The sequence below is a fragment of the Podarcis vaucheri genome (genome assembly GCF_965113315.1).
Source record: "Podarcis vaucheri genome assembly, chromosome: 7".
Taxonomy (NCBI): domain Eukaryota; kingdom Metazoa; phylum Chordata; class Lepidosauria; order Squamata; family Lacertidae; genus Podarcis; species Podarcis vaucheri.
Window position 1 is genome coordinate 22,925,492 of NC_138765.1, and position 26,614 is coordinate 22,952,105.

Below are 26,614 nucleotides of genomic sequence, written 5' to 3' on the forward strand. Positions count from 1 at the left end.
GATTGTGTCGAGCGACACAGTTCATAACAACTCCATTATTTATTTCATCCTGCTTGTTTTGAAATCTTCTTCTGGTTTTGCAGATACATGTATTCAATGCACAGACTAGTAAGTCTTAAAAAGTTATCTTTATCACAGAGAACAAAATAAAAGACAGTGAAAAGTCACACGCAACAATAGACTGGTTTCTTCCACCACATATTTGTTTACTAAGATTTAAATAAGCCTTGTGGGCAGCCCCTTTTCTCCTCCCTTTGCAAGAGGAGTGAACAGACAAGGAACCCTGAAAATAACTATGGTTTCCTGTTTCAACTGACCCAGGAAACTATGGCCAATGGCTTCAGAACAAGCCAGGATATCAGGGCTGCAATCCTACACCTGCTCACATAGGAATAAGTCCCACTGAAATTAATGAGTATTACTCCTGCATAAGACTGCACTGTAGGGTATCTTCAAACCACGAATTCATACATACTGGTTTGTTCTGAAGTCATTAACCACAGTTTCCTGGTTTGGAAGAAATGGAAGACTTCCATTCCGTTACTGTAATACTTCCTAGTTTGTTCAGCCAGAGAGGAAAATGGAGGGGTTGCATGCAAGTTGCCAAAAAGCGTCACTAAGCCGAGTTATAATCAGCTGAATACAGTCAATGAGACCGTCATCATCTACCCCATAGGAAACTATGAGTGCAGGTGGGGTACAGTTTATGCATTGGCAGCTATGTCAAACCCGGAAGGAGTTTCAGGACTAGGAGCACTTCTTAAACCGAATCATTTTCTGAAAAGCCTGTTTGAAGTCTTCGTTAAAGGCAGTATATATCACAGGGTTGATCAGCGAGTTCAGGTAGCCTAGCCATGTGAAAATGTCAAGCAGAATGGGATGAGACCAGCAAGCTTCGTGACAGATAGGCAGGACTAAAGACACCACAAAGAATGGGAGCCAGCAGAAAATGAACGCTCCTAAAATAATCCCCAGAGTTTTTGTGGCTTTTCTTTCCCGGGCCGCTGAAATCCGTTTCCTCTCCAGGATGCTATCGGCGACTTTGATCCTTACGTGGTTGATTAATACTGGGGAGCTGCTGGAATGAGAATGCCCTTCCTGAAGGTTTGAGCTGAGGGAGCAGAGGGAGGAGCCTGCTGAGCCAGTGATCAGGTGGGCCGTGGTAAATCGCTTCCCGTACAGCGATGGCGGCTTAAGAATCCGGGACCGAGCGGCCACGTAAATCCTACCGTAGAGGATGATGAGCAGCACCGTTGGGATATAGAAGGCGCCGCAGGTGGAGTAAATGGTGTAGGAGATCTGATCCGTATTCACGACGCAGTGCAGTATTTCTTCCTGAGCTTTGGCTTGTCTCCAGAAAAGGGGCGGCATGGAGATGCAGATGGAAATGACCCAAACCACAGTGATCATCAAGGCGGCTCTGCTGGCAGTCCGGCGCTTGGTATATTCGAGAGCATCCGTGATGGCCCAGTACCGGTCCAAGGCAATCACGCAAAGGTGCAAGATGGAGGCCGTACAGCAGGTGATGTCTGAGGACAACCAGATGTCGCACATGATTTGGCCAAAGTTCCATTCGTGGCTAATGGTGTAAGCAATGCTGATTGGCATGACCAGGATGGACACTAAAAGGTCAGTGGCAGCCAAAGAGCCAATGAGGTAATTTGCAGGAGTGTGGAGTTTCCTGGTCAGAATGATGGTGATGATCACAAACATATTGAAGAGCATTGTCGCCAGAGTGATCACAGCCAAGATGGCGGCAAGCGAAACCTTTAGGCCTAGCAGCGTCCCCTCATCCCACTCCTCTGGCATTTCACTGGCATTGAGAGATCTGTTTGACATGCTGAGGAGAATAGACTTTGCAGACCAGTTGTACTGGGTCTTCATGGCTGTGTTGGATTCCTCCCCTCCTCTTTTGAACTTAATCCTTTACATATACTTGATAACGTCTGTCTCGGTCTTTAACGAAACCAGGTTTTCTGAACTAGATCTTCGAGGTTGGTAAAAAAAGCACGCCACTGTGAAACAGAAGCAAAGACAATAACGGAAGCATTAACCAAGCATTAACTACAGTGTGCTTTGTGATGCAGACTTTGGTACTATGGAGCCCAGTGCAAGGCCAAAATCTGGTGGACACCCCCCCCCCCCAGACCTCGTGCTGCCTTCCCAAAAGTAAGTAAGGAGGTGGTCGGCTTTGGGAGGTGCCATGAGGTTCTGGCAGGGTCCTAGAGCCCTCCTTCCCAAAGCTGGGAAAGTGCTAACTAGGCTTTGGCAAGGAGGTGGGAGGACTCTAGGACCCTGTCAGAACCTCACACTTCCTTACCAAAGCCCAGAGCCTTGCTTAACTGGCTTTGAGATTGTGCCCCCTTTGCTTGTGGCCAGTGAGTGTGCACCACTCAGACAGCCCTACATACCTGTGGTATGACTTCAGCAGCTAATCCTCAGGGACATATTAACATAGGCTATACAATCAACAGTAATAATTTAATTTCTACTGCAATTCTAACCGTGTTCACTCAAAAGTAAGAGCCAAACTAGACAGTATGTGAAATATGTAATTGCATCTGTCTGTCTGTCTGTCTGTCTGTCTGTCTCTCTCTCTGTGTGTGTGTCTCTCTCACACACATATCAGCTGTTGGAGACAGAATCAGGACCAGGACTATGGCATGTGTATGTCTGTGTGTTAATACTTCCATGCTGTGCTGAAGTCCAACCAAAAATTGCTCTTATTTGACCCAGGATGAAAGCTGCTATTTGTACAAATAGCAGTTTCCATCCTGGGCCAAACAGCAGCTTTGGGGAGGAGGGGATTTTTGTAAGGAGTGCAGTGGTGGAAGTGGGGAAGAGTTGACTCTTCACATTCACACATGTCACGCACCTTCTAGTTTGGCCCCAAGGCTTTACTGGGTTCACTGGAACATACTCCCTAAATCTGGAGTAGCCAACATGGCACCTTCCATCTGTGGTCAGACTTCAACCCTCATCAACCTACGGCAGCATGGCCAATGTCAGGGATGATCATAACTGCAGTCCTTCAAGAACTGGAGGGCACAATAGCTAGCTCTGCCCTAGAAAGCGGTTGGATCCAGAGTTCAGCAAATGCAACTCCCATGTAGCTCCTGTTTGCAAAATATAATGCTGCAGAATGTTCAGGAATGCTTTTACTGCATGGGAGTTAAGGCAGACACTTCAACATACAATTTCCATGAGTTTCTCTGTAAGCTCCTGAACTCTTCTCTTAAACCGATTTAAGAAAGCAAACAAACCCAAACCTTGGATATTCTGGTGTTTGTGAGTTGTATTTTCAATTAGCAAAAGCCTCCACTTTGTGCTTAGATTCTCATCCAAGAAAGAGAAAGGAAAGTGTCCCATCATCACTGTAGTGATTTACCTACCCAACTGTTCTCAGCAAACCATCGTTCCTCTGCCTTCAGGCATTACAGGTTCCAGAGTTAAACAGGTAGAGCTGCCCAAGGAAGGAGGGAAGGACAGTAACAAAGGCCAATCCAGCAACTGGTGCTGCTCAGGCTGTCAAAAGCAATTGCTTCCTTAGCACAGAAAAGTTTGCACTGGCATTTTGCAATGAGTCATGACAGGAAGTCCAAAAGGAATGATGTTCGCTAAAGCGTTAAATCGTTTTCGAATATGTTATTTTCCACTGCTAAGCACCATTAAATTGCAAGGCCTTCAGGGGCAAAGATACTTTTTTTTACCCCCCTTTTCTTTTCAGTATATAATTGTAGAAACTTGGGCAACTTTCTTGAACCCTTTAGGAAATCTATACAACTGAAGAAATACTGAACTATATACATAGAAAAATAAATTCAGTTTTAAATGCCAAGGCACACACACCAAGTCTTTGTGATACCTGAATAGAACAAACAGAGCTCTTCTAGATCAGAGCAAGGGTCTATCTGGTCTACAGTCCTGTTCTGTTGCACACAGTGACTTTCCAGGTGCCTCTGAGATGTCTCCAAGCAGTACAGGGAGGCAACCCCTCTCTCATAACATTAGAACTTGCTTCAGAACAGAAAGTATTTCCTTAGGTACCTCTCTATCCACTTTCTCTCTCCCTCATCATTGTCCGTTCACTGCAACGATGTCATATTGCCGAGCTGCCATCTACCGCCATGCATGGACGAAGGTCTCTGCAGGTTCTGTGATCTTACCTTCTGCAAATAGTTCATGATCAGGCAGAGGATGTTTTATTATTCTTAACTGCAAAGCCACACAGGGATCCCGGAGCAGAGAAAGACCTTGACTAGCTGACCCTGCTCATTATTCTGGGACTGGATCTAAAGGAAGAAACAGAGCGTGTTAGCCCAGGAATATATCGTAAGTGGAGCAGTGACAGAATCACAACTAGCAAGAGATCTTCTGTCCATGACCCCTGTGCTATTCATTTATTTTATTTGGAAGGCACGGACCATCCCATGGCATTGGGGCCCATCTGCAATTTGAAGGATTATTGCCCAGGCTGTGGCCTAGTCTCTCATGGAGGAGTAGGCTAAAGTCAGCCAGAATGAGCCTTGAGACTCCGAGGCCTAGTCCAAACCTCAAATCCACTGGAATCCCCAACCATAATGCTTTTAAATTGTGTCGCTGTCAGGGCAGCTCTCCAATTACCAAGAATGACCTTGTTTCTGAACGACTCTGGGCACATCGCTACACCTTTTGTTGCTAAAAGGTTCTATTATTAAGACATAGAGCCATGCGGTTAATTTAACATTGTCCAGTGAGTCACCCATTAAGCTGGTGACAGGAGAGCGATGACAGAAGCACATTCTTACCTGGCCTTAGAGACGCAGACCCACATCAACAAGGTGAACCGTCTGAGGGTGGAAAATGGAGAGATTGGAAACATAAATTTAAAAGCTTTACTAAGGATGGGAACACCCTTAATTCTTCTAGGGGTAAGCTTTCCTTTTTAATTTTTTTATCTTTAGTAGTTCTCATGGTTCGGGTTTCTAGCCTGTTACATATATAGTTGGTGAAAGTGCATTTTATTTCTCAAGCTTGAGAATGTTTTTGTCTGGCCTTTGTAAGTTCTGATCTTGCAGCCTTAAACTTTTGCTTGCTGATTAATATATGACATTTTACTGTACTCTATTGTATATTTTGTTGTTTTAATATGCTGTACACTGTGGGCCTTTCAGCTGCAGAGCAATATATATTAATAATCTGTAATAATAACTGTCATGATGATGATGGTGATGCTCTGGTAATAATAATTTTTTATACTCTGCCCTCCCCGGCCAAGACCGGGTTTAGGGCGGCTAACACCAAATATATAATACATTAAAAACACAAAATCAAACAATTAGTTTAAAATACAATTCGAATCACATTTAAAATCAAAATAAAATTAAGTGGGAACCCACGAATCATAACCGTAGGGGCTGATAGAAAGAGCCAAGGAGGCCACTTACAGGATCCCATTGAAAGGAGGGGTCAGTCCTTTTCTAGAGGGAAAACTGGCAAGTGCACTGTTGTACCCATGTTCTGCTTTGGTCATCTGGTTGGTTACTGTGGAAACAGAAACCTTTGGTCTGATCCAGCCTGGTTCTCTTATGTTCTTAAACATTAGAAAATCAGGGCCTTTTCAGTGCTGGCACTGCAGTTGTGGCATTTTCTCCCTTGGGAGATTTGCCAAACCCCATTTTTTCCTGCTTTTAGAGGGTAACTGAAACCCTTTTTACACTGGAATTCTATCTCCTTGCATTTGAAAAAGTTACTCTGTTCTGGATATTTTGTTTTCATTTGTTATTTTTGTAAGTCATTTAGGAATATATATTTTTAAGCAGGATATAAACAATTAAAATAAATTCAATCACAGTTCCTTTTGCACTCTGTTGCAGGAAAATTTGATTACAGATACATTATGAAGGTGTTGCTAGGTTTACGTATAAATCAGCTCATCTTGCCTCTCATTTGTTCAGTATAATAATAATAATAATAATAATAATAATAATAATAATAATAATAAAAACAACTCTGGGCAGCTTTCAGCAGAATATAAAAACATAATAGCTGCAACAAAGTACAGAAGGAGCTGAATTTGGAAAGTTTTCAGTGAGCCATTGTGACTTTAACAAATAATGGTGTGTCCTACAAAGGACAAGCAAATCCAAATGATAGAGTGTACTATAACATTGTTGGGAAATTGCTGTTTTGGATCTCATGCCATCGAAATCGTTTCACTTCCGAAAACAGTGCTTTGTACTACGTTTGGTATTTTATCAGTGCCATGCTTACAATCAGCTTTGTTTACAGTTCACGTCAAAAGGATATTTTTATGTTACATGTGTACGTATATGGAGAAAAGTGCAGTAACTTGATTTTTGCAAGGTTAAAGGCTGCCAAGTAAAAGGCTTTTTCCCAGGCCTCTGGTAGTCTGGATTAAATAGTTCCCATTGAATATGTCATGAGTTCTGCAAGAGGGATGAAATAACTCATCTGAGGCAGCTATCAGTATGAACAGTCATGGGCTAGTTATTTCAGCAGCAGTGGAAAAGAGAGTCATGCTTCCCTGTTCTGTTGACATTTGGCAGAAAACAGTCCTGGATTTTGTAAGATTCTGGACTCAAGAGTCTATAAAATTGCTGTCACTGCAACTGGGATTCCAAGGCAATGATAAAAAAAGGAAATAGTTCAGCCAAAATCTAAGACGGTATCCTGACAAAACCCTTCTTCTATACTTTTTTTGTTAAGTGACTAGACATCTCACTTCCATAAATGGCCAATGCTAAAATGTTATATATTATAGTGTTATAAATAAGTCCTCAGGTCTAATTCTGGGTTTGAAGGGGCCCTGGGCAAAAAGCCTTTGGTTGGGTCCTATCCCTGTTGGTGGGTCATAGCGGGTAGTGCTGTGGTCGAAACCACTGAGCCTCTTATGCTTGCCGATCAGAAGGTTGGCGGTTCAAATCCCCACAATAAGGTGGGCTCCTGTTGCTCTGTCCCAGCTCCTGCCAACCTAGCAGTTTGAAAGCATGCCGGTGCAATTAGATAAATAGGTACCGCTGCAGCTGGAAGGTAAACGGCATTTCCGTGCGCTCTGGTTTCCGTCACAGTGTTCCGTTGCGCCAGAAGTGGTTTAATCATGCTGGCCACGTGACCAAGAAACCTGTCTGGATAAACGCCGGCCTGAAAGCAAGATGAGTGCCGCAACCCCATAGTCGCCTTTGACTGGACATAACCATCCAGGGGTCCTTTAGCTTTTTACCTTTACTGCCTGTCCAAATAGTGACAGGCAGCTGGGTCTAGCAACCATTTTCATTTCTCACTGTGGCCCTATCTGGTTATCTTTGGCAGGATAGATGATATGTAGACAATACTAAATTTAATCCCTGCCATCTCTAGTTAACAGGTGGTGGGGACAGACCTCTGTTTTAGACCCAGAAGAGATGCCGCCAGTCAGAATAGCTACATGGACAAATATTACAAGACAATTTCCTGTGTTCCAGATTAACATAATATAAACCCTATAATATAAAGCTAATTGTTCATGTATCCATGCTGATTTATTTTAAAATGCCTATTTTATTTACAAGCTACTTTTTCTCCACAGTGTTCAGAGTACTGTAATGTACAAGTTTCAATCTCTCTCCTGCTGCTGCCATGTTACCCTCACCTAGTAGGAAGGTTAAGACTAACAAAAAATTACAGATTCAAAATCACACAGAAAGCTTCTGCGCTTAAGTGTGTGGATTTGAACCCAGCCCCCGTCCCAGGTCCTAGTTTAACATACTGAGCCACTACTCCATGTTAGCTTTATTTTTATAGCCTGTTCCCCTCCCCCCGCCCGCCACATATCGGTCCAAGGCAGCTTACGAAAACAAGCAAAAAGACTAATTATAAATCTAATATAACCAATCAAACCATAAGCGAAGCAGCATCAGTGCCAACATAACTTTAAAAGGCAGTCATCAGCAATAGTCAAGTAAAGCACCTGGTGGTTAAATGCCTGGACAAAGCACACTGTACACACCTGGAACCAATCAGCTGGTTAGCTCCAGTGAGTGTTGCAAAATAGTGTACCACCTTACAAAAAGTCCTGTCTCATTTTAGCAGGGATGGGAAACCTGTGGTCCGCCATATGTTGTTAGACTTCAATGCCCATCAGTCCCAACTAGCATGAAATGGTATGGGATTATGGGAGTTGTAGTCAAGCAACATCTGGAACGCCACGTGTTCCTTATCTCTGCTCTTTCAGGTCAAACAGGGAAAACTATGGGTACCTAGTAGTCTGCTCGTAAACTAATCCCCCAAGAATTTGTCTAATCCTCTCTTACAACCATCTTTAGCTTAGAGGCGACCTGGATGAATGAGTTGAGGGGATGCACATCAAAATTGCAGATGACATCAAACTGGGAAGGGTAGCTAATACCTACAGAAGATCGAATCAGGATTCAAGATGGCCTTAACAAATTGGAGAACTGGGCCAAGACTATCAAGATGAATTTCAGTAAGGGACAAATGTAAGGTTCTGCACTTAGACAGGAAGAACCAGATGGGGAACATCTGGCTTGCCAGTAGTATGTATGAAAAGGATCTAGGGGTCTGAATAGATCACAAGCTGAACATAAGTCAACTGTGTGATGAAGCAGCAAAAAGAGCTAATGCTATTCTAGGTTGCATCAACAGAAGAATAATGTTTTTAGACCAAGGGAAGTAATAGGACTGCTATATTCTGCCTTGGTCAGACCACACCAGGAGTACTGTGTCCAGTTCTGGGCGCCACAGTTTAAGAAGGTTGTTGACAAGCAAGAACATTCGCAGAGGATGGCAACCAAGATGATCACGGGTCTGTAAATCAAGCCTTATGAGGAATGGTTGATGGGGCTGGGAATGTTTAGCCTAGAAAAGAGGAGACTGAGAGGAGATATGATAACCATCTTCAAGTATCTAAAGGACTGTTGCATGAAAGATACAGCAAGTTTGTTTTCTCCTCTTCCGGAGAAAACCAATGGCTTCAAGTTACAAGAAAGGCAATTCTGACTAAACATCAGGAAGAACTTTCTGACTGTAAGAGCTGTTCAACAGTGGAACAGACTCCCTTGCAAGGTGGCAAACTCTCCTTCATGGGTGAAGGTTTTAAAGCAGAGATTGGACAGCATCTGTCATAGATGCTTTAGTTGAGATTCCTGCATTGCAGTGGGTTAGACTAGATGACCCCTGGGGTCCCTTCCAACTCCACAATTCTATGATTCTATGGACTGGTGGCAAAGAATTTCCCAAGTTAAAAATGAATGGCCCTTTTAAATCACTGCCCGGTTGCTACTGCTATTTCTCTTACCTGGTACTATATGTTTCAGTTGTGTGTTTGTAGATAGTTTTATCTGCATTTTCCTGTTAAATGCTTTATTCTAATTTTGTATATCCCCATACGAAGAACTGAAAGCAGGGTCTAGACTGTGGTTAATGGTGTGTGCGCAGAGTCCAAAAAGGAAGGCTGAAGATCGTTGGTCTATAATGTGACCCCAATCCAAGTGCACATGTTTCTCTGCGTTTGGCTAGGATTTGACGTTAGGGGGCACTGCAGCCTTCGCTTTCAGCTTTGGCAGCGAAAGCTAGATGAAGGAGAAAGCAGATCTCCTAGGCAAGCTGTTAAGCATGGATTCTCATTTAATGATTTGCCTCTATGGGGAAATAGCTATGAGAAACCAATGCTGGAATGTAAAATCCATTAGGTGAAACTGGGTGCTGGCAAGACCCACCTGTTCTTGTCTGTTCCTGTTCATAGGCCTTTCCTGTGAATCTGGCACTCCAGTGCAACCTTTTCACATGTGTTTCTCTTTAGAGTGGGGGTTGAAATTTCATTGCACAGTCCTGCTGATATTTTCCATAGCACATCAGGGGAAGAGCAATACTGTAGCTCAACGACAGAGCAAATGATTTGTGTGCAAAAAGTCCCATGCTCAGCCCCAAAGGATCTTGGTTATAGCAAGGCTAGGGAAAACTCTCCCCAGGCACCTGGAACAGGACTAGTTGGCAGGGTGCACTCCAAATGTTTTGAATTACAATTCCCATCAGCCTCAGCCAGGATGAGAAATGGTTGAGGATGACAAGACTTTGCAGCACATCTGGAGGGCATCTGTGGAATAAGCAGTGTAATGGAGGAGGACTATGGAAAAGGACTTGTAGAGTAATCCTGCCTGTTACATTTCTGGAACTAGAGCCCTGTTGAAGGAGATACTCAGCGCAGACCAGTAAAAGGTTGTAGGGGCCAGGAATGTCAAACTTGCCTGCTTTCAGCTTTGAATTCAGTCACTTCTGTGCCACCGTCTTGCATACAATTCCTCAGAAGTTACTAGTCCATTAAGATAATCTACTTCATATAAGGGCCAAGGTGGACATGATGTTAACTGTGCAGCATCGAGACTGCAGGAGGAGGGAGAGTTTAACATACACACACACACACCACTGTTTTCTTCCGGATAAAAGTAGCGGCTGGGGCAAGTTATTTAGTATGTACCACAATGGGTGTGTCTGTGTGTGTGTGACTCTGTCCCTCCCATATGGTCCCAGTACAGCTTAGCCACCTGCCCCCTATGTGGCTACTACAGTGGTACCTCGGGTTAAGTACTTAATTTGTTCCGGAGGTCAGTTGTTAACCTGAAACTGTTCTTAACCTGAAGAACCACTTTAGCTAATGGGGCCTCCTGCTGCTGCCGCGCCGCCAGAGCACGATTTGTGTTCTCATCCTGAAGCAAAGTTCTTAACCTGAAGCACTATTTCTGGGTTAGTGGAGTCTGTAACCTGAAGCGTATGTAACCTGAAGCGTATGTAACCTGAGGTACCACTGTATTACATTTTTTTATGTTAATTGCATTTATACAATTAACATCACATCTAGTTCAGCCCTTAGTCATTAGTTTTATGGTACCTGCATTGGCCCACAGACTGAGCCAGTGGCACCACACATCCATCTCTCTTAGGATCAGAGAACTGTCTGGGTCTTAAACGAGTGCGTGCTTTTAATGTATTAAATTGCCGGCAAACTTCAATAGGTAAAAGGACTGGACACTTGCATTTTCAAATCCAGCCAAACCTGTCCCAGCACATTGGATTTGCCATGAATCTGCATGTAAAGTCTGAACTGCATTGTGTCCCAGAGTCTTTTTTCTTTGATTTTTAGGTTTGTTCTTGTATTATTTCAAACCTTGCCTGATGCCCCTTAAGGATCAGGGGTAGACAACCTGAAGATCTTCTCAGTAACATTAAATCCCTCTTTCTTCCAAGGTGGCACACATAGTTTTCCATTTCTCCATCTTATCCTTGTTCCAAGGTTTCACAGTAAGTTTCATAACAAATTTAACCCTGAACACCCAAATCCTTGTCCAGTTAACATTCCTTCACCTTATTCTAAATTCTGGAAAAAAGATATAGAAATGAGTAAACTGGGTAAGGTCTCAAAATTTCCCTTTGGACTCAAAATTTATGGGATCCCTTGTTAGGGTCTTTAAAATTAACAGATTCAGGTTGAAATCCTGTACATACTTATCAGCGAGGCTTTGTACAGAGCCTATTATGATTCCCAGCCTAGGGTTGTTTGCTTTCTTTCTACCACTGAGCAACAACCCCTTCCCTATGATTTTGATGGGGGATTTGTTGGAAGAGATAGAGATCAGTAGGTGTGCTGAGAAAGAGTTCCTGACACAGTGGCCAGCAAATGGGCGGGGGGGAGGGGGAGGCAGAGTCATTAAAGGATGCCCGGGATAGTGAATCTGGAAGACAGGACTGGCTCAAGACATTTTGGCACCTGAGGCGAACCACAAAAGGATGCCTTCCTCCCCACCAGGAAAGCAGGGGTGAGTGAAGATCAACACCATAAAGATATACATCGGGATCTGCTGCCTTGGTAGATCCTGCCTGTTATCTGAGGCAGTTACCTCACCTTGCTTCATGGGTGGGAGGGCTAGAAATCCTAGATACAGTTAGAGCAGGATATGAGTGAAGAATAATCACAACCATCATATCAAGGGGGATACGGACTCATACAGAGTGGGGAAACTCAGGCGTAAAAACTGACTCCAAGGGCGACATTCTGATAGCAGAGATAAAAATCTGTCACCAAGACAGCTAATGGCAAACAACAGTCGAAGGCTAAAACCCCACTGATTTAAATGGAATTCATCCCCCACATTAACCAGCCCTAACCAGATCTGCTGGAATAATGCTGGAACATTGTTTTTTGCTTAAGGCAGTGATCTTATACACTCTTACGTGGCAGTAAGTCTCACTGAGCTCAATTGGCCTTGCTTCGCAATTACAGCTTAAGAGGCTAGCCTGACCCTAGCTCCGTGCGCATGGCAGAATTGGCTAATGCAATACTTGAGTATGTAGCAGTAGGACAAGTGATCATTAATAATAATAATAGTAATGGAGCAAGTGGCAATTTTTTGCATGAGGCAACTGGAAGATTGTCCCTGCTTCTCTCCCACTGCAACCAATAGTGGCATAAACTATCGCAGCAAAACCTACAGTCCTGTGGCAACTTAAAAACTAACAAGCTGATTGCAGTGGAAGCTTTTGTGGGTCAGGGAGCCCACATTTTCAGGTACAGGCTCTGGCCCATGGAAGATTATGCCACAATAAGTAAGTTTCAAGGTGTCATGGGACTCCTCCGTTTGCTTCCCTTCCTTAGCCCTTAAGCAGGAGTTTAGCTTGGACACAGCTGTACAAACCAGATCAATGATTTTATGCGGATCTGCTCTATGGGCAAATAGTGGGGTTGGGGGGGGCGGCGGCGGCGATGTCTTAAAGCATCAAGATGTGAGGTCCAGACCCAGTCTACAAAGTGAAAGCTCATGGAAATTTCTTTCCAATCATCCTGGATTTAGCTAGAAGTCGAGTCAGCTCACCAACTCTATTTCTGCCTTGATTCGGAAAGGCAAAACTGCAAGCCGCAGCTCCTAGATCTCATACAGAGTAGCTTGGATTGAATCAGACGATCGCCCATCAAACACTACATTTAGTCGAAGCAAGTTCTCCGTCTACATATGGCACTGTTACCCCACGCTACCAATCGCTTTCTCTCCTCTTCAAGTAGCATTTTGTCACCTAATCTTTGCTGAGTAGCCGTTTCCTCGCGTGCGCCAGAGTATCCCTTGCCCACAACCCCCCTTTCAGTTCCAAAAGTGGTGATTTCAAGGTGGTGGCATCTCTCGCAGCACGAAGGGAAATGGCAAGCCGCGTAGCCCCGTCGAAGTGGCCCGTGGCGTGGATCGCCACTGTCAACAGATTTCACTCCTGAGCTCCAAGTATCCCAAGTTGGACCAGGCAGCTGAAGCGGCTTTTGCTGAATATGTCCCTCCCGGAGCCCTACTCTTTCGCCCCGATCCCCCCGGCACACGCGTGTACACGCACATTCGCACGACTTACGGCAGACGCGGATACAAAACCACGTTCACTCCTGAGTTTCGCAGTCGGTCTGGCAACGCCAAGCCCCGCAAGGGGCTGCTGCTTCTTCAGGGAAAGAGGATCAGACGTTGCGATTAAGTGCGAGCGAGGAGCGCAAAAGTGCCCCGTCCTTCCTTTCCTCCTCCTCTGCCGTAGCTGCTCCTCCTCCACGTGGCGAGCTCCTCCGAACGCGGCGGTTCTCACTCCGGTCCGGCCGGGTCAAAAGGTACGCCCCCCTCGGGTCTCTGCTGACGCCTGAAGCGTACAGTTCTCACTCCGGTCGGAAAATGGAAGCGTCACCGCCTCCGTCCCGGCGCAGGACTGGGAGCCCTTTCAAAAACTCTTTTAAGGCGCCTCTGCCCAGGCAGCTGCGAATTCCCCGACGGCGGAAGGAAAACGTTGAGGAGCAGCAGCAGCAGCAGCTCTCCGGCGAGGGCTCAGCTGCCTGAACTGAGGGAGGTTTGTTTCATTCAGGTGGCGGCGGCAGCGGGTGTGCCGATGGAGGGATCGGCTGTCCGATCCTCTGAGACCTCCTAGATTACATATGGAACTCCCCCCCATCCCCGAGAAATTCGCTGAGCAAGGGAGGGAGGGAAGGAGAGACGGGAGGGCGAGACCCGTTCAAGCTGGTTTCTTCCATGCAACCCCCCCCCCCCGCATGTTTACTGAATCCAGCCCGTTAAAAATCCAGCAATCGTTGCAATGCATGTTTAAAGGGAAATAAAAAATGCCTTTCGTCTATAATTTATCACTTGTTGTTGTTGTTTGTTGATTAAAAAAAACACATATCTTAGAAGAAATGGGATGTGTTGACTGTTTTTCAAATGAAATTTCTGCCTAAACCCACCTATAAATTTCCTTTGTAAAACGATGGAGGGGAGTTTGTTTATATGTGTGCTTCCCATTCTTGTATCTGGGAAATTTGGGGGGAAATTATAATGGAGTAAAAAGGAAAAGGTGAAGGACAAGAAAGGGAGTCTTAATATGACAGTATAACTTGTTGATTTCCTTTAGAAGCACCCAACATAAGGATGCATTATTCGTTTTATAATGCCGAATTCAAGGACGACTAGAAGGATTTGTGCAGTAGTTGTGGAGACCATCACATGGGGAGGACTGTAGAAATAACTTATGGGTTTTGGATAAGCACATTCCTCCTGAGCAAAAGATTGTTGGCTGTTGTGCCATACTTGCTGTCGGGGGAATTGCTTCCCTGGAAGTGGAGAATACGAAAGATGATGCATTTAAATTGTCCCTCATTTCCTCACCCTTCTGAATGAGGATGAGCAAGAAAAAAACTGGGAAAGGCCCAGAGCACAGTGATCAAGCAAACATGCAGAAGGGCCCAAATTCAGGCTACTAATACCATACCACAGAACTCAACTGGAGCTTATTTCTGAGTAGATATGTTACACAATTGCATTGCCCGTCATTTGCATCTTCGCTTAGAAGGATCTCAGCTGTAGCAATGGGAAGGTGACTTCCCCTATGAGTCCCCACAGACCTTCTGCCAGTCAGATTTAGACAATTCTAAGCCAGATGGACCAGTAGCTGAACTCACTATTCTTCAGTATGTTTAAATCTGAACACTAATGGAAGGCCACTTCTTCTTCTGGCAGGGTTGCCAAAAATAGAATGGGTGATGCTGTCTCCACCATTTGCATCTTTATGCTAGAAAAAGTTCTGTCTATTGCTAGTTTCCCCAATCACTTCCACATCATGTGATTAAAGCACACGGCTTTGCCCAAAGAATCCCGGGAACCCTGCACAGAGCTACAGTTCCCAGCACCCTTAATAAACTGCATATCCCAGGATAGTTTAAGAGAAGCCAAGTGTTTTAGATCTGATTTAGATGTACTTTGAACAGTTATTAGTTGTTCCCAGTGCTTTTTTCTGGGGGGATGAAGGGGTACGCATACCCATAAACATTTTGTGAATCTAACGGGAGAAGAAACTATTTTTTTATAAAAGTTTTTTTTTAAAAAAATAGTTTCTTCTCTAGCACGGTGAATTGGAGTCTCAGATGTGTGAAGTAGGAGTTGGAATCTAGCACGGTGATTGGTCAGCTTCATTGTTACCACCTCTGATGGCGGCTTCATTTCGTTTTCCAGTGTTTCCTGAGTCTCAGGCAGAAGCGAGCCTTTAATGTGTGGAGCAGTGTGGAATGTGGATGTGTGGTGTTTTACTGATGAAAGTTTGGCCTCATTAAGGGGCAGCACAGTTCAATATGAGTAGGAAAATCACTAACTATTTTTCATCATCACAGCCAGCAAAGAAGTATAATGTTAAGGATGACTCTGTACTTTTGTCCGTTTCCTGTATTTATTTTCCCCAATTTGAATTATAAAATGGTGATTTTCTTGAGTCAAAATGAGAGTACCCCTAAACATTTTTTAAAGAAAAATAGCACTGGTTGTTCCTATCTACTACCTGGGGCAATTTATCAGACCAGTGGAATAGGTTAGACATTAGAGAGCAAAGGACTCACACAATGTGCAGTTGGCCCAGCCTGGCATGTGGAACCCCGCTAAATCCTACTAGACAATGCAAGATCAATGCAGTATCATGTTACAGACGCCTCAAGTCTGACCCAGTAATTTAGTAATTCTGCTACAACATTCCTCCCCACCAAAAAGAATCAGAAATGGGAGCATAAGTGAATTTTAATTTCCTCCTTTGTTTACGCCTGGTCATGAAAACGTGTGTTCCGCAAGGCAGAGGAGACCAAATGTTGCTTACCTTATGAATGCGCCATCAAGCACATTCCAAAACACAGGTTTTAAGCCAAAAGATTAAATTACTGATAGAATGCAGCGAATGCGGAAGGAGATGTTAACCTCGCCGGTTTTAATTTCCTTGCTCCTGAGGGCGGCCATAAAAGAAAGATTGTTTAGATGAAAGGAAGACGCACAGCAGGAAATTCATAGGAAGAGTTGAAGTTATGAATGTGAGAAGCCGACACCGTCTTTCGAAAAGCCGATGAGTCATAGCATACAAGGATTCCAGAAGACGAGACAAATACCTTAGAGGGCCCCCTCCACCCCACAAACGGCAGATTGTTTTTTAGTGACAGATTTGTTATTAAAAAGCACCTGGGAAAGAAGAAGAGCAACTTTCCTTATGAAAGCAGGAAGATGTTGCTTAACACTCCTGTTTAATGATCTCCTGAGGGAAGTTCTAAGGCATGGGTAGGCAAAGTAAGGCCTTGGCGCCGGATCCGGCCCAATCACCTTCTAAATCCGGCCCGTGGACGTCCGGGAATCAGCATGTTTTTACATGAGCAGAATGTGTGCTTTTATTTAAAATGCATCTCTGGGTTATTTGTGGGGCATAGGAATTTGTTCATTCCCTCCTCCCCAAATATAGTCCAGCCCCCCACAAGGTCTGAGGGACAGTGGATCGGCCCCCTGCTGAAAATGTTTGCTGACCCCTGTTCTAAGGGAAGAGCCCTATTGGGCCAAGGATCCACCTCGTCCAACAAGAGAGGAACAGACCTGTTTGGCCCCTTAGATGCCATTGGATTCCATTTCTCATCAGTCCTGGAACACAACAGCCACTAATTTTTTTGCATATTGCTCTGGTTTGTGGCTTTCAGGGTTCTAGTAAAAAACCAAAATCAATATTGCAAGCCCGAACATCTGCACCTAAGGAACACGAAGCTCTCACAGAATAATTCTGGCATAATACGTACCCCACCCATCAATGCAGGCAAATGTGTTGATCCATACACATACATGCACTCCCTGCCAAAAACAAAAAAAGGGGGGGGGGAGGGAAGAGCGGCAGTAAAATAAAACCCGGTTTATTAGGATCACATGTCAGGATTTTTACAGAATAAACTCAACTTGAATAACATATTGAACTTTAGCAAAAGATCTCCAGCCAGCGGAAATGCAACCTTTAGCTTTTAAATAGCAGTGCAAACAATCTTGCAAAGAAGTGTTACCCTTTAAACCAGGCATAGACAAACTCTGCCCTCCAGATGTTTTGGGACTACAACTCCCATCATCCCTAGCTAACAGGACCAGTGGTCAGGGATGATGGGAGTTGTAGTCCCAAAACATCTGGAGGATGTGTGAAATAGGAGGAACCAGTCAAAGCATGGGGGGCAGAGAGGACCCGGTTTCCATTTGATTATTTCCCCCATTCTCTTGACTTCCTGTATGTCACGGGTAGGGAACCTCACACCCAGACGCCATATGTGTTGCTCTAGGCCTCTCTATCAAGCCCTTTGGGACTTTTTAGCAGAGCTTGAGACTCTTAATCTCAGGTTCGTGGGTTTAAAGCCCCACATTGCGTAGAAGATTCCTGCACTGCAGAGGGTTGGACTAGATGACCCTTGAGGTGTTTTTGTCTGGCTGGAGTAAGTTCTGGGAATCTGATAATGCCTCTTCCTTGCCCCAACGAAAAGATAGAGAGGAATATATGACTGTGTGCAGAAACTTGCCTGCTGTCTAAAATATATACATTGTTCTGCCTGCCTTTGTCCACTACTGGCACGTGGCTCCTAGAAGGTTGCTGTGATGAAAATGTGGCCTTCAAGCTGAAAAAAAACCCTCACTCCTTTTCTATGCTAATCTGCCAAGAACCTTGGTAACCTCACTATCACCTACAAGATCATCATTCCTGCTCTAAAAGCAAAAATCCTGGAACTGTGCTTCCTTTCCACATGCCACTGGAATTGACACTTCTTTTCTAACCGCTACACCCTGCTGGCAAATGCTACTGTTTGCATGGGCCTAGTGCTCAGAAATTATCAGTCTTTTTTATAGGCTTAGCATATTTTTGCTGGGCTTTTGTTCCAAATGCCAGCTCTGTTGCTGCGCCTTTCTAAAGATAGATCAGATGAAGTCTGCTGGATGGATTTCTGACAGAAATCTTTTGATGGCTTGAAGCTGGCCTGAACAACACTCCCGACTGGAGTTGACCTGGGATTTTGACAAGGCCGTTGTGGTTTGCATTGATGTTTCAGATCCTGGGATTAGGTGCAGGTCCTAAAATACCAGGATGGGAGTGGGTGGGTGGGGAACCATGTACTTGGGTCAGAGGTCATCTAAAGACACGTAAGGGGTGGCAACAAAACTTAACAAGGCTGGAGCTTGGTCTGAAGATGAAAAGAGTCTTCGATAATTATCACAAAGTGCTAATTGTCCCTTGCTGTGCTAAGTAGAAAATGGGAATAACCCTCAGGCTGGCAGAAGAGGGAAGGGGAGCTTGTACAACCAGGAATGATCTAAAATAAATTGTTCCCTGTTAGGGCCCACGCCACTTGAAGGCGTGCTCCCATATGTTTTCCAAAGGACACAGCTCTGGCATTGCAAGCCAATGTCCTGTGCTCACACTTTGCTCTGCAGATGGCACTTCAAGCAAAGGTAACTCACCACCTCATGACTGGCTGCTTGGAGTTGCAGGTAAGCCCATCCTGAATAACTCTCCCTGTTGCTCTCCCCCTTGTCCTCTCTTTGGGTCTCCTACCCTCACTCCCTTTTATCGCCTACCACCGAAGCAGCTGGGGAGAGCGGAGTAGCCTTCCTGCAGGCCCCTGGGGTCCCTCATGCTACCCTGTATAAGGTAACAAGAAGATGCTATTCCACACCTATCAGGCTGGTACAAAATGTGCCAAGAGTGGAGGCAGGTTCATTAGGGTGAATGGGGCGCTGCCCCATTGAAATATACTCAGAGTCGAGTGTGGATTTCATGCTCTTTATTCAGCTCATAGTAGTGAGGAATGAAAGTTCCCCCAAAATATCTGCCTTATATACATTATTTACACAATGGGCCGCACATGATTGGCTAATTCTGGGATTCTCCTGTAGGCCAATCAGGTTGAGGATTCACTTCCACCTGGAGCTGGATTGGGTGGCTACTGCAGACCAATCATACTGCTGCATTGTTCTAGGACCAATCAGACTGCTGCATTGTGGACCCTATTTTTCTAGGACCAATCAGACTGCTGCATTCTGAATCCTGTTGTTCTAGGACCAACCAGACTGCTGCATTGTGGACCCTATTTTTCTAGGACCAATCAGACTGCTGCATTCTGAATCCTGTTGTTCTAGGACCAACCAGACTGCTGCATTGTGGACCCTATTTTTCTAGGACCAATCAGACTGCTGCATTCTGAATCCTGTTGTTCTAGGACCAATCAGACTGCTGCCTTTTGGATCCTATTCAACTCAGTACATAACACCCATCAACCTCAGTCAGACCTCATCTGCCTGCTTGCAACCAATCCCAGAGTTGGTTCTGGCTGCTCTGCTTCCTCCATCTCATTGTTGCCTATGTAGAACCTTCATCACACCTGAGGGAACACAGCTTAGGGAGCACAGTACAGACCGCATTTCCTCCAACACCTCACTCCGCCCTGCACCTGCTCATTGATTGCCCTTCCAAATAAAGGCTGCAAAAGCACAGTGCTGCTGGTGGGTGCCAGCATGCAGCAGGTGAGCAGAGCAAGCACTGGACCATGTGGTCCCATCTGTCCCTCTGCCTACCTACTTGCTTGGTCAGGGGCCTTTTCAAATGGAAATGGTTGTGATGTGTTGGGAGAAGGTGACCAGTTGAGACAACATGCCAACAACATGCAAGCGTCATCACCACCTGACTCAGGAGGAGGAAGGTGCATCTCCATATGATGTGCCCAAGGGCTCTTGCTAAGCCCAACAAGTCCTTATATGGACAGTGGGGCTTCGTGTGGGATCTCTCCGATCCTCATTGTTCTTGCGTGAAGCCTCCCATTCTACAGTTACAGGTCATCAACTCATGCGACGTATCGGAGACCTCTGCAGTTACACACAATTCTCTTGTGGGTCAATTTTTGCCTTGCAGAGGTTGCACAAAGAAAGATGGATTTTGAAAAGGCATAGTTCATGTTAATGTTACCTGACTGGTATTGACGTAGCCAAACATGCCTAAATAAATCACTACAAAATCATCATACCTCTCGAGAGAAAATTTACCTGCTAATATGTGGGGGGTAGACAATACCTTGTGCTCTCCAGATGTTGCTGGAGTCCAGTTCTCCATCAGCCCCAGCCAGAATGGCCAGTGGTCAGGGATGATGGGAAATGTAGTCCAATAAGTATTTGGAGGGCACCCCATTGGCCGGCCCTGTATGGTGGTCCTAAGGTCTCCTACCACTTGACAAAGCCCCCCTCCCACCCCCCAAAAAACCCTATGAGTGTCCTGTAGACAATTAAGCAAATACAGTTAAGCAAATAACTTTTGCTTCACAGCACTCCTAAACAAAACTTGATTTCCTGAATTGACATGATATTGACCTCCATTATACAGGAACTATTCTTCATGGCTCCCGGGAGCAGCTCATTTCAATGTGCGTGCCTCAATATTTTTGTTCCTGATTAAAAGTGATAGTTTTGTGTCCCTCGTTCTGGCACTCTGGTGCCTTGCAGCCTAGGTTGCAATTAAATATGTGAGTGGAATCTCAACCCAAAAATACAAAATCCTGGGAAACAATGCGCTTTGATTTTATTGACAAAATGGTGACGTCTGTCAACCATAGCTATGGCCGTAATGATTTGTTTTGACAAGTATGACACCAAAATTCAAAGCATTGTGGAATTAAGATTCCTAGGAAGTATGTGCTTGATGGTTCAAAATATAAACAGCTGCAACACATCAAGCCTGTAAGCCTTAAACCCTTACTCTCTCCTTCTCTCCCTCTCCCTCTGTATCTCATCTTTTACATTAACAGAGAATAGCAGTAACTTCTCCTTAACCACTACAAATGCGATGCAACTCCAAGGGGATTCCCACGAGGTGAGATTATTTATTTAACTGGGTGAGATTACTTATTCAGCATCCTATGGATGTAGGAGTATACAAGCATTTGAGTTACACTGGGCAGAATTCTGCCAAATGAAGAATTCTGTGTGTCCTAGAAGCATGCATATTTCCTGTAACAACAGATGTTTGTTGTTTCGTGGGTGCGTGTGCTTGGCCTCTGTGGGAAGCAGACCACTGCTGGTCCAGATAAATCGGTAGCCTGATCTGGAGAGCGTTTATTATATATTAAAGACAGGAATTACATGTCTTATAGAAGTGTAGCTCACACATCTGATGAAGTAAATTTTGCCTTATATAAGAGAGCACACCATGGTCTTTTAGTTAGTCCGGCTCCAGACCATGCCAAACCATGATCTGTGCAAACTGTAGTTGAGAATGAATTCCATAGTTTCAGTTTCCAAAGGTACAATGGGCAAATCATGGTTGAGAATGGCTCATCGGCTTTCATTTCCCCCCTTCTCAGCACTCAGCACCATAGGTTCACACCTTCCTCTATAGCTTAGAAGCCTGTGGTGACAGAAGAATAGCTAATGAAGATAAAAACACCTAAATACAGTTCATAGAATCATAGAATCATAGAGTTGGAATAGACCACAAGGGCCATCGAGTCCAACCCCCTGCCAAGCAGGAAACACCATCAGAGCACTCCCGACATATGGTTGTCAAGCCTCTGCTTAAAGACCTCCAAAGTAGGAGACTCCACCACACTCCTTGGCAGCAAATTCCACTGTCAAACAGCTCTTACTGTCAGGAAGTTCTTCCTAATGTTTAGGTGGAATTTTCTTTCTTGTCGTTTGGATCCATTGCTCCGTGTCCACTTCTCTGGAGCAGCAGAAAACAACCTTTCTCCCTCCTCTATATGACATCCTTTTATATATATTTGAACATGGCTATCATATCACCCCTTAGCCTCCTCTTCTCCAGGCTAAACATGCCCAGCTCCCTTAGCCGTTCCTCATAAGGCATCGTTTCCAGACCTTTGACCATTTTGGTTGCCCTCCTCTGGACACGTTCCAGTTTGTCAGTGTCCTTCTTGAACTGTGGTGCCCAGAACTGGACACAGTACTCCAGGTGAGGTCTGACCAGAGCAGAATACAATGGCACTATTACTTCCCTAGATCTAGATGCTATACTCCTATTGATGCAGCCCAGAATTGCATTGGCTTTTTTAGCTGCGGCGTCACACTGTTGGCTCATGTCAAGTTTGTGGTCAACCAACAGTTGTACCTCCAACACCATATTATGGTTGGAGGAGACTCTTAAGATCAAACCTATCCATTCTTAAGGAAATCAGCCCTGAGTGCTCACTGGAAGGACAGATCCTGAAGTTGAGACTCCAATACTTTGGCCACCTCATGAGAAGAGAAGACTCCCTGGAAAAGACCCTGATGTTGGGAAAGATGGAGGGCACAAGGAGAAGGGGACGACAGAGGACGAGATGGTTGGACAGTGTTCTCGAAGCTACGAACATGAGTTTGACCAAACTGCAGGAGGCCGTGGAAGACAGGAGTGCCTAGCATGCTCTGGTCCATGGGGTCACGAAGAGTTGGACACGACTAAACAACTAAACAACAACACAGTTGTACCTTTGTTCTCAAATGTCATCCATTCCAGAAGTCCGTTTGATGTCCGAAAACATTGCAAAACCAAGGCACGGCTTCCAATTGGCTGCAGGAGCTTCCTGAACTCAAGTGGAAGTCGTGTTGGATGTTCGGCTTCCAAAATACATTTGAAAACTGGAACACTTCGGGGTTTTCGGCTTTCGGGAGCCAAAATGTATGAATACCAAGGCATTCAGGAACCAAGGTACGACTCTATGATCTGTCAGCTGAGTTATCCCACCAAACCATAGTTAGTACAAACCATGCTTTGCAAATACATTGTAGACCATGGTTTCTGATTCTGGCTGATTGCAAATAATTGTTTGTCAATTCAGACATCACACCAAACTGTAGTTTCACTTCTAATCCGTGAGTTTGGGCATTATCAACAAGTTATGTTTCTGTTCTCATGTGAACAGATCTGATTAAATTTGCAGCCATGTCCTGGCAGGGATGGCTCCAACTGTTATTAGCTCTTCTTGATATTTCAAACATATGGAACACCTGGATATCATTATATTCTATCTGAGCACTCATGCCAGGCCAATATCATATACTACACATGCCTCTCTTTGTTTGCATGAAACTGTGACAAAACGTCCTATATGAATCTTTCACAGCATAGTTGGTCTCAGTGATTTTAGAAGGACAGTTTGTTCTTTTCAGAGTAAAATCCCCTTTTCTCTTGCTAAACTTTTGTCTGGGTTTCAGAAGTCCTTCATTTCCCATGGCATTGAGAATTGGCTTTGGGCCAACATTCTTTCAACATCCTAACCAACTTCCGCATTTTTTCTTATTTTTCTAGTTTGTTCTCTTGTTCCCTCCAGTTTCCCTCCAGTATTTCAGAAGTTCCAACGTGCCATTTGCATCTCCTCTTCCAGATCTTCTTGCACTTTAGTATTTTTCCCAGGAAGAAATATTCAAGATAGAACAGGGAACTTTCCCCCCAATCTGTTTGGCTTCAGATGTTATCATGTAACCGTATCTCATTGAGTACGTGTAGGCATGGGAGGTGGGATAAATTTAATCCAGTTCGCATTTAAAGGCAAACCAAATTCTCTTTCCAAACTACGCCAAACACAGCTGTCCTTCATAATTTGCACTTCTCCAAATTTTGCAGTACCGTTCTCCAGCTAAGAAATGTGCATAGAAATGCATCCTACTAGCGGAAAGTGCTTTGCAAACGTGTGCTAGACAAAATTACATATGAATTTGAAGAGATTAGGAGAAATTCACACAAAAGTGTTGGTGAATTGTCACGAGGACTTAAACCACAAACCGAAGTGGACATGTGAAGAACTGATCCTAAGAATGGAATAATCCAAAAATTAACCTGGCTTCCAAATGTGCTAGCATGCTAGACTACTAACATGACATTACAGATTTTTACACTGATCTAATCTTCTGTTGTCTATCGTTGCGAAAATGGATTGTCAGGGTCTTGTAACAGGGAAGCGGGGACTAGCCGGGGCGGGGCGGGGGGTTGATTAACAAAGCAGTGGGGGTTTGCTTGTTTGCACTGATGTAGTGAGAAGAGGATACAGAGCTGAGGTTTGAGGTGGGTTGAGTGAGAAAGTCCTAGGTTAGTCAGTCAACATCCTCTTTTGGCTGGTTCACTGTAGATATTTTGCTTTGGCTATCTTTTATTATTTCAATGAGTGGCCTAGTGTATTTATTTTGGTATTACTATCCTGTTTACCTGTTTGGGGGCCTTTGGGCCAGAACACAGCATATAAACCATAACATAACATAAACACAGAATTGTTGCTTGGGCAAATGGTAGTGAGGGACCGTACCTAGTCAAATGGGCTGTTGTATCCCCTTGGACAAGAAGAACTGTACAGTGATTTCCTGCTTGGCCCTGCAGATGTTGCTGAACTACAAGCTTGGTCAAAGGCCAGGGTTTATGGGAGTTGTAGTTCATCAACCTCTAGAGCGCCAAAGGTTTGTTGCACCTGCAGTGTAACCTTTGATTGTTCTCTGTTCATGCTTCTGGCTTGCTCTTGGGTACTGCCTTCTGATTTGTCAGAGTTCACAGGTACTCTGGCCCCGATTTTCAGCTTTGCCCCATGCCAATGGCTCTGGATACTCCTCAATTCTGGTTCCGTGAGCTTACTCAATTGAACCCAATTTTCAGCAACAGTTCTCTGGAGGTACTTCATGCTTGCTGCTGGAGATAATCTAATTTGCTTTAACTTTCAGCTTGTAAATTCTGCCTTTCTTCTCACACCGTGTTATGTCTCCCTGGACAAAAAAGGTACAGACAAGCATCTTGGTTTTAGCAATAACAATTCTTCCTCAGCATTCTCTCTACTTGTATAAAAGAAGGCTTGTATATTACAGTGCACAATTCATTACAATTAATAGGCCTGGGCAGTGAGATTAATTCAAGGTTCTATTACCCTAAACATCTTTCAGATTCCCACTAGAGGAAGTGGGGTAAATTAACAAGGCAGGATAATAAAGCAAAAGAGATCTAGCACTAATGGACACATCTTGCTTACATATTTATTAGCTTGGTTTTATTTGCTGTTGTTTGTCATGTTATTGGCTGTTATTATTAATTAATTGTGGGTGCTTTTTATATGTCTCCTTCACCGCCTTGGGAGCTTGGTGGGCTGAAGGTATGGGGTGCAACTGAACAAACAAACTGATACTAATAAAGCAAGGAACGGGCTTAAGCCATCCCACAGACGGTCAGTGACACACATAAAAAAAAGAAGTGTCTCTGCATACATTTTTAAACATTTGCTCAGCAATAAATTGCTCACACATCACCAGCAAAGATGGCACAGATCTGCATAAAATATGCACATGCTAATGTATAACTATCGATGCGGATTTAGGAATAATTCCTATGATTGAAATAGAAGTGCAATCCCCGCCATGGCAGGGAAGACTTTGCTGTGTGCTGTGTGCTGTCCAGGTGCTAAGTTGTTGTTGTTGTTATTTAATCGTTCAGACGTGTCCAACTCTTCGTGACCCATGGACCAGAGCACGCCAGGCACTCCTGTCTTCCAATGCCTCCTGCAGTTTGGTCAAACTCATGCTGGTAGCTTCGAGAACACTGTCCAACCATCTCGTCCTCTGTCGTCCCCTTCTTCTTGTGCCCTCCATCTTTCCCAACATCAGGGTCTTTCCAGGAAGTCTTCTGTTCTCATGAGGTGGCCAAAGTACTGGATCTGTCCTTCCAGTGAGCGCTGATTTCCTTAAGAATGGATAGTTTTAATCTTCTTGCAGTCCACGGGACTCTCAAGAGTCTCCTCCAGCACCATAATTCAAAAGCATCAATTCTTTGGCGATCAACCTTCTTTATGGTCCAGCTAAGTATAGAAGGGCAATTGAAGGGGTTTGCTCTTGGCATGGGTTTAAAGCTTATGCCTTACCCCAAAGGATCCTGCAAACTCTACTTTGTTAAGGATGCTGGGAGTTGTGGTTCTGTGGGGGACAAACTTCCCAGGATTCTTCGTATGGAAGCCATGTGTTTTAAATGGGCTTTGAATGTATGGTGTGTGCATAGCTCCCATTACTTAGAATCCTAGAATTGTACAGTTGGAAGGGACCCTGAGGGTCATCTAGTCCAACCCCTTGCAATGCAGGCATCCTGCCCACAGGCATCCCTGGGTAGGCTTGAACCACGAACCTTCTGGTTGACAGCCAGACGCACTGACCCATTGCGCCAATGAATCTTTATCTTTACATAGGTAAAAGGTAAAGGGACCCCTGACCATTAGGTCCAGTCGTGACCAACTCTGGGGTTGCGGCGCTCATCTCGCTTTATTGGCCGAGGGAGCTGGCGTACAGCT

The 26,614-nt window shown here is 44.5% G+C and overlaps 1 protein-coding gene across 6 annotated transcripts; it reads right to left on the bottom strand.

Annotated features, from left to right (window-relative positions):
* Window positions 1-28: 28 nt before the first annotated feature.
* HTR1D (5-hydroxytryptamine receptor 1D) lies at window positions 29-14,176 on the bottom strand. 6 transcript variants are annotated; one of them, XM_082231851.1, is made up of 4 exons: window positions 13,384-14,176; window positions 4,788-4,829; window positions 4,167-4,292; window positions 29-2,015 (listed from the first exon to the last, which is right to left on the bottom strand). In XM_082231851.1, exon 4 carries the CDS (start codon window positions 1,882-1,884, stop codon window positions 748-750), a length of 1,137 nt encoding a protein of 378 aa, XP_082087977.1. In that variant the 5' UTR covers window positions 1,885-2,015; window positions 4,167-4,292; window positions 4,788-4,829; window positions 13,384-14,176; the 3' UTR covers window positions 29-747. The 6 variants fall into 6 exon arrangements, with proteins under 6 accessions (XP_082087977.1, XP_082087980.1, XP_082087975.1 ...); XM_082231854.1 differs by lacking the exon at window positions 13,384-14,176 and adding an exon at window positions 13,063-13,376; XM_082231849.1 differs by lacking the exon at window positions 4,788-4,829.
* Between the last annotated feature and the right edge of the window lie 12,438 nt (window positions 14,177-26,614).

Coding starts and splice junctions, on each gene's coding strand:
- HTR1D (XM_082231849.1), bottom strand. CDS start 1,884: ATGAAGACCCAGTACAACTGGTCTGCAAAGTCTATTCTCCTCAGCATG.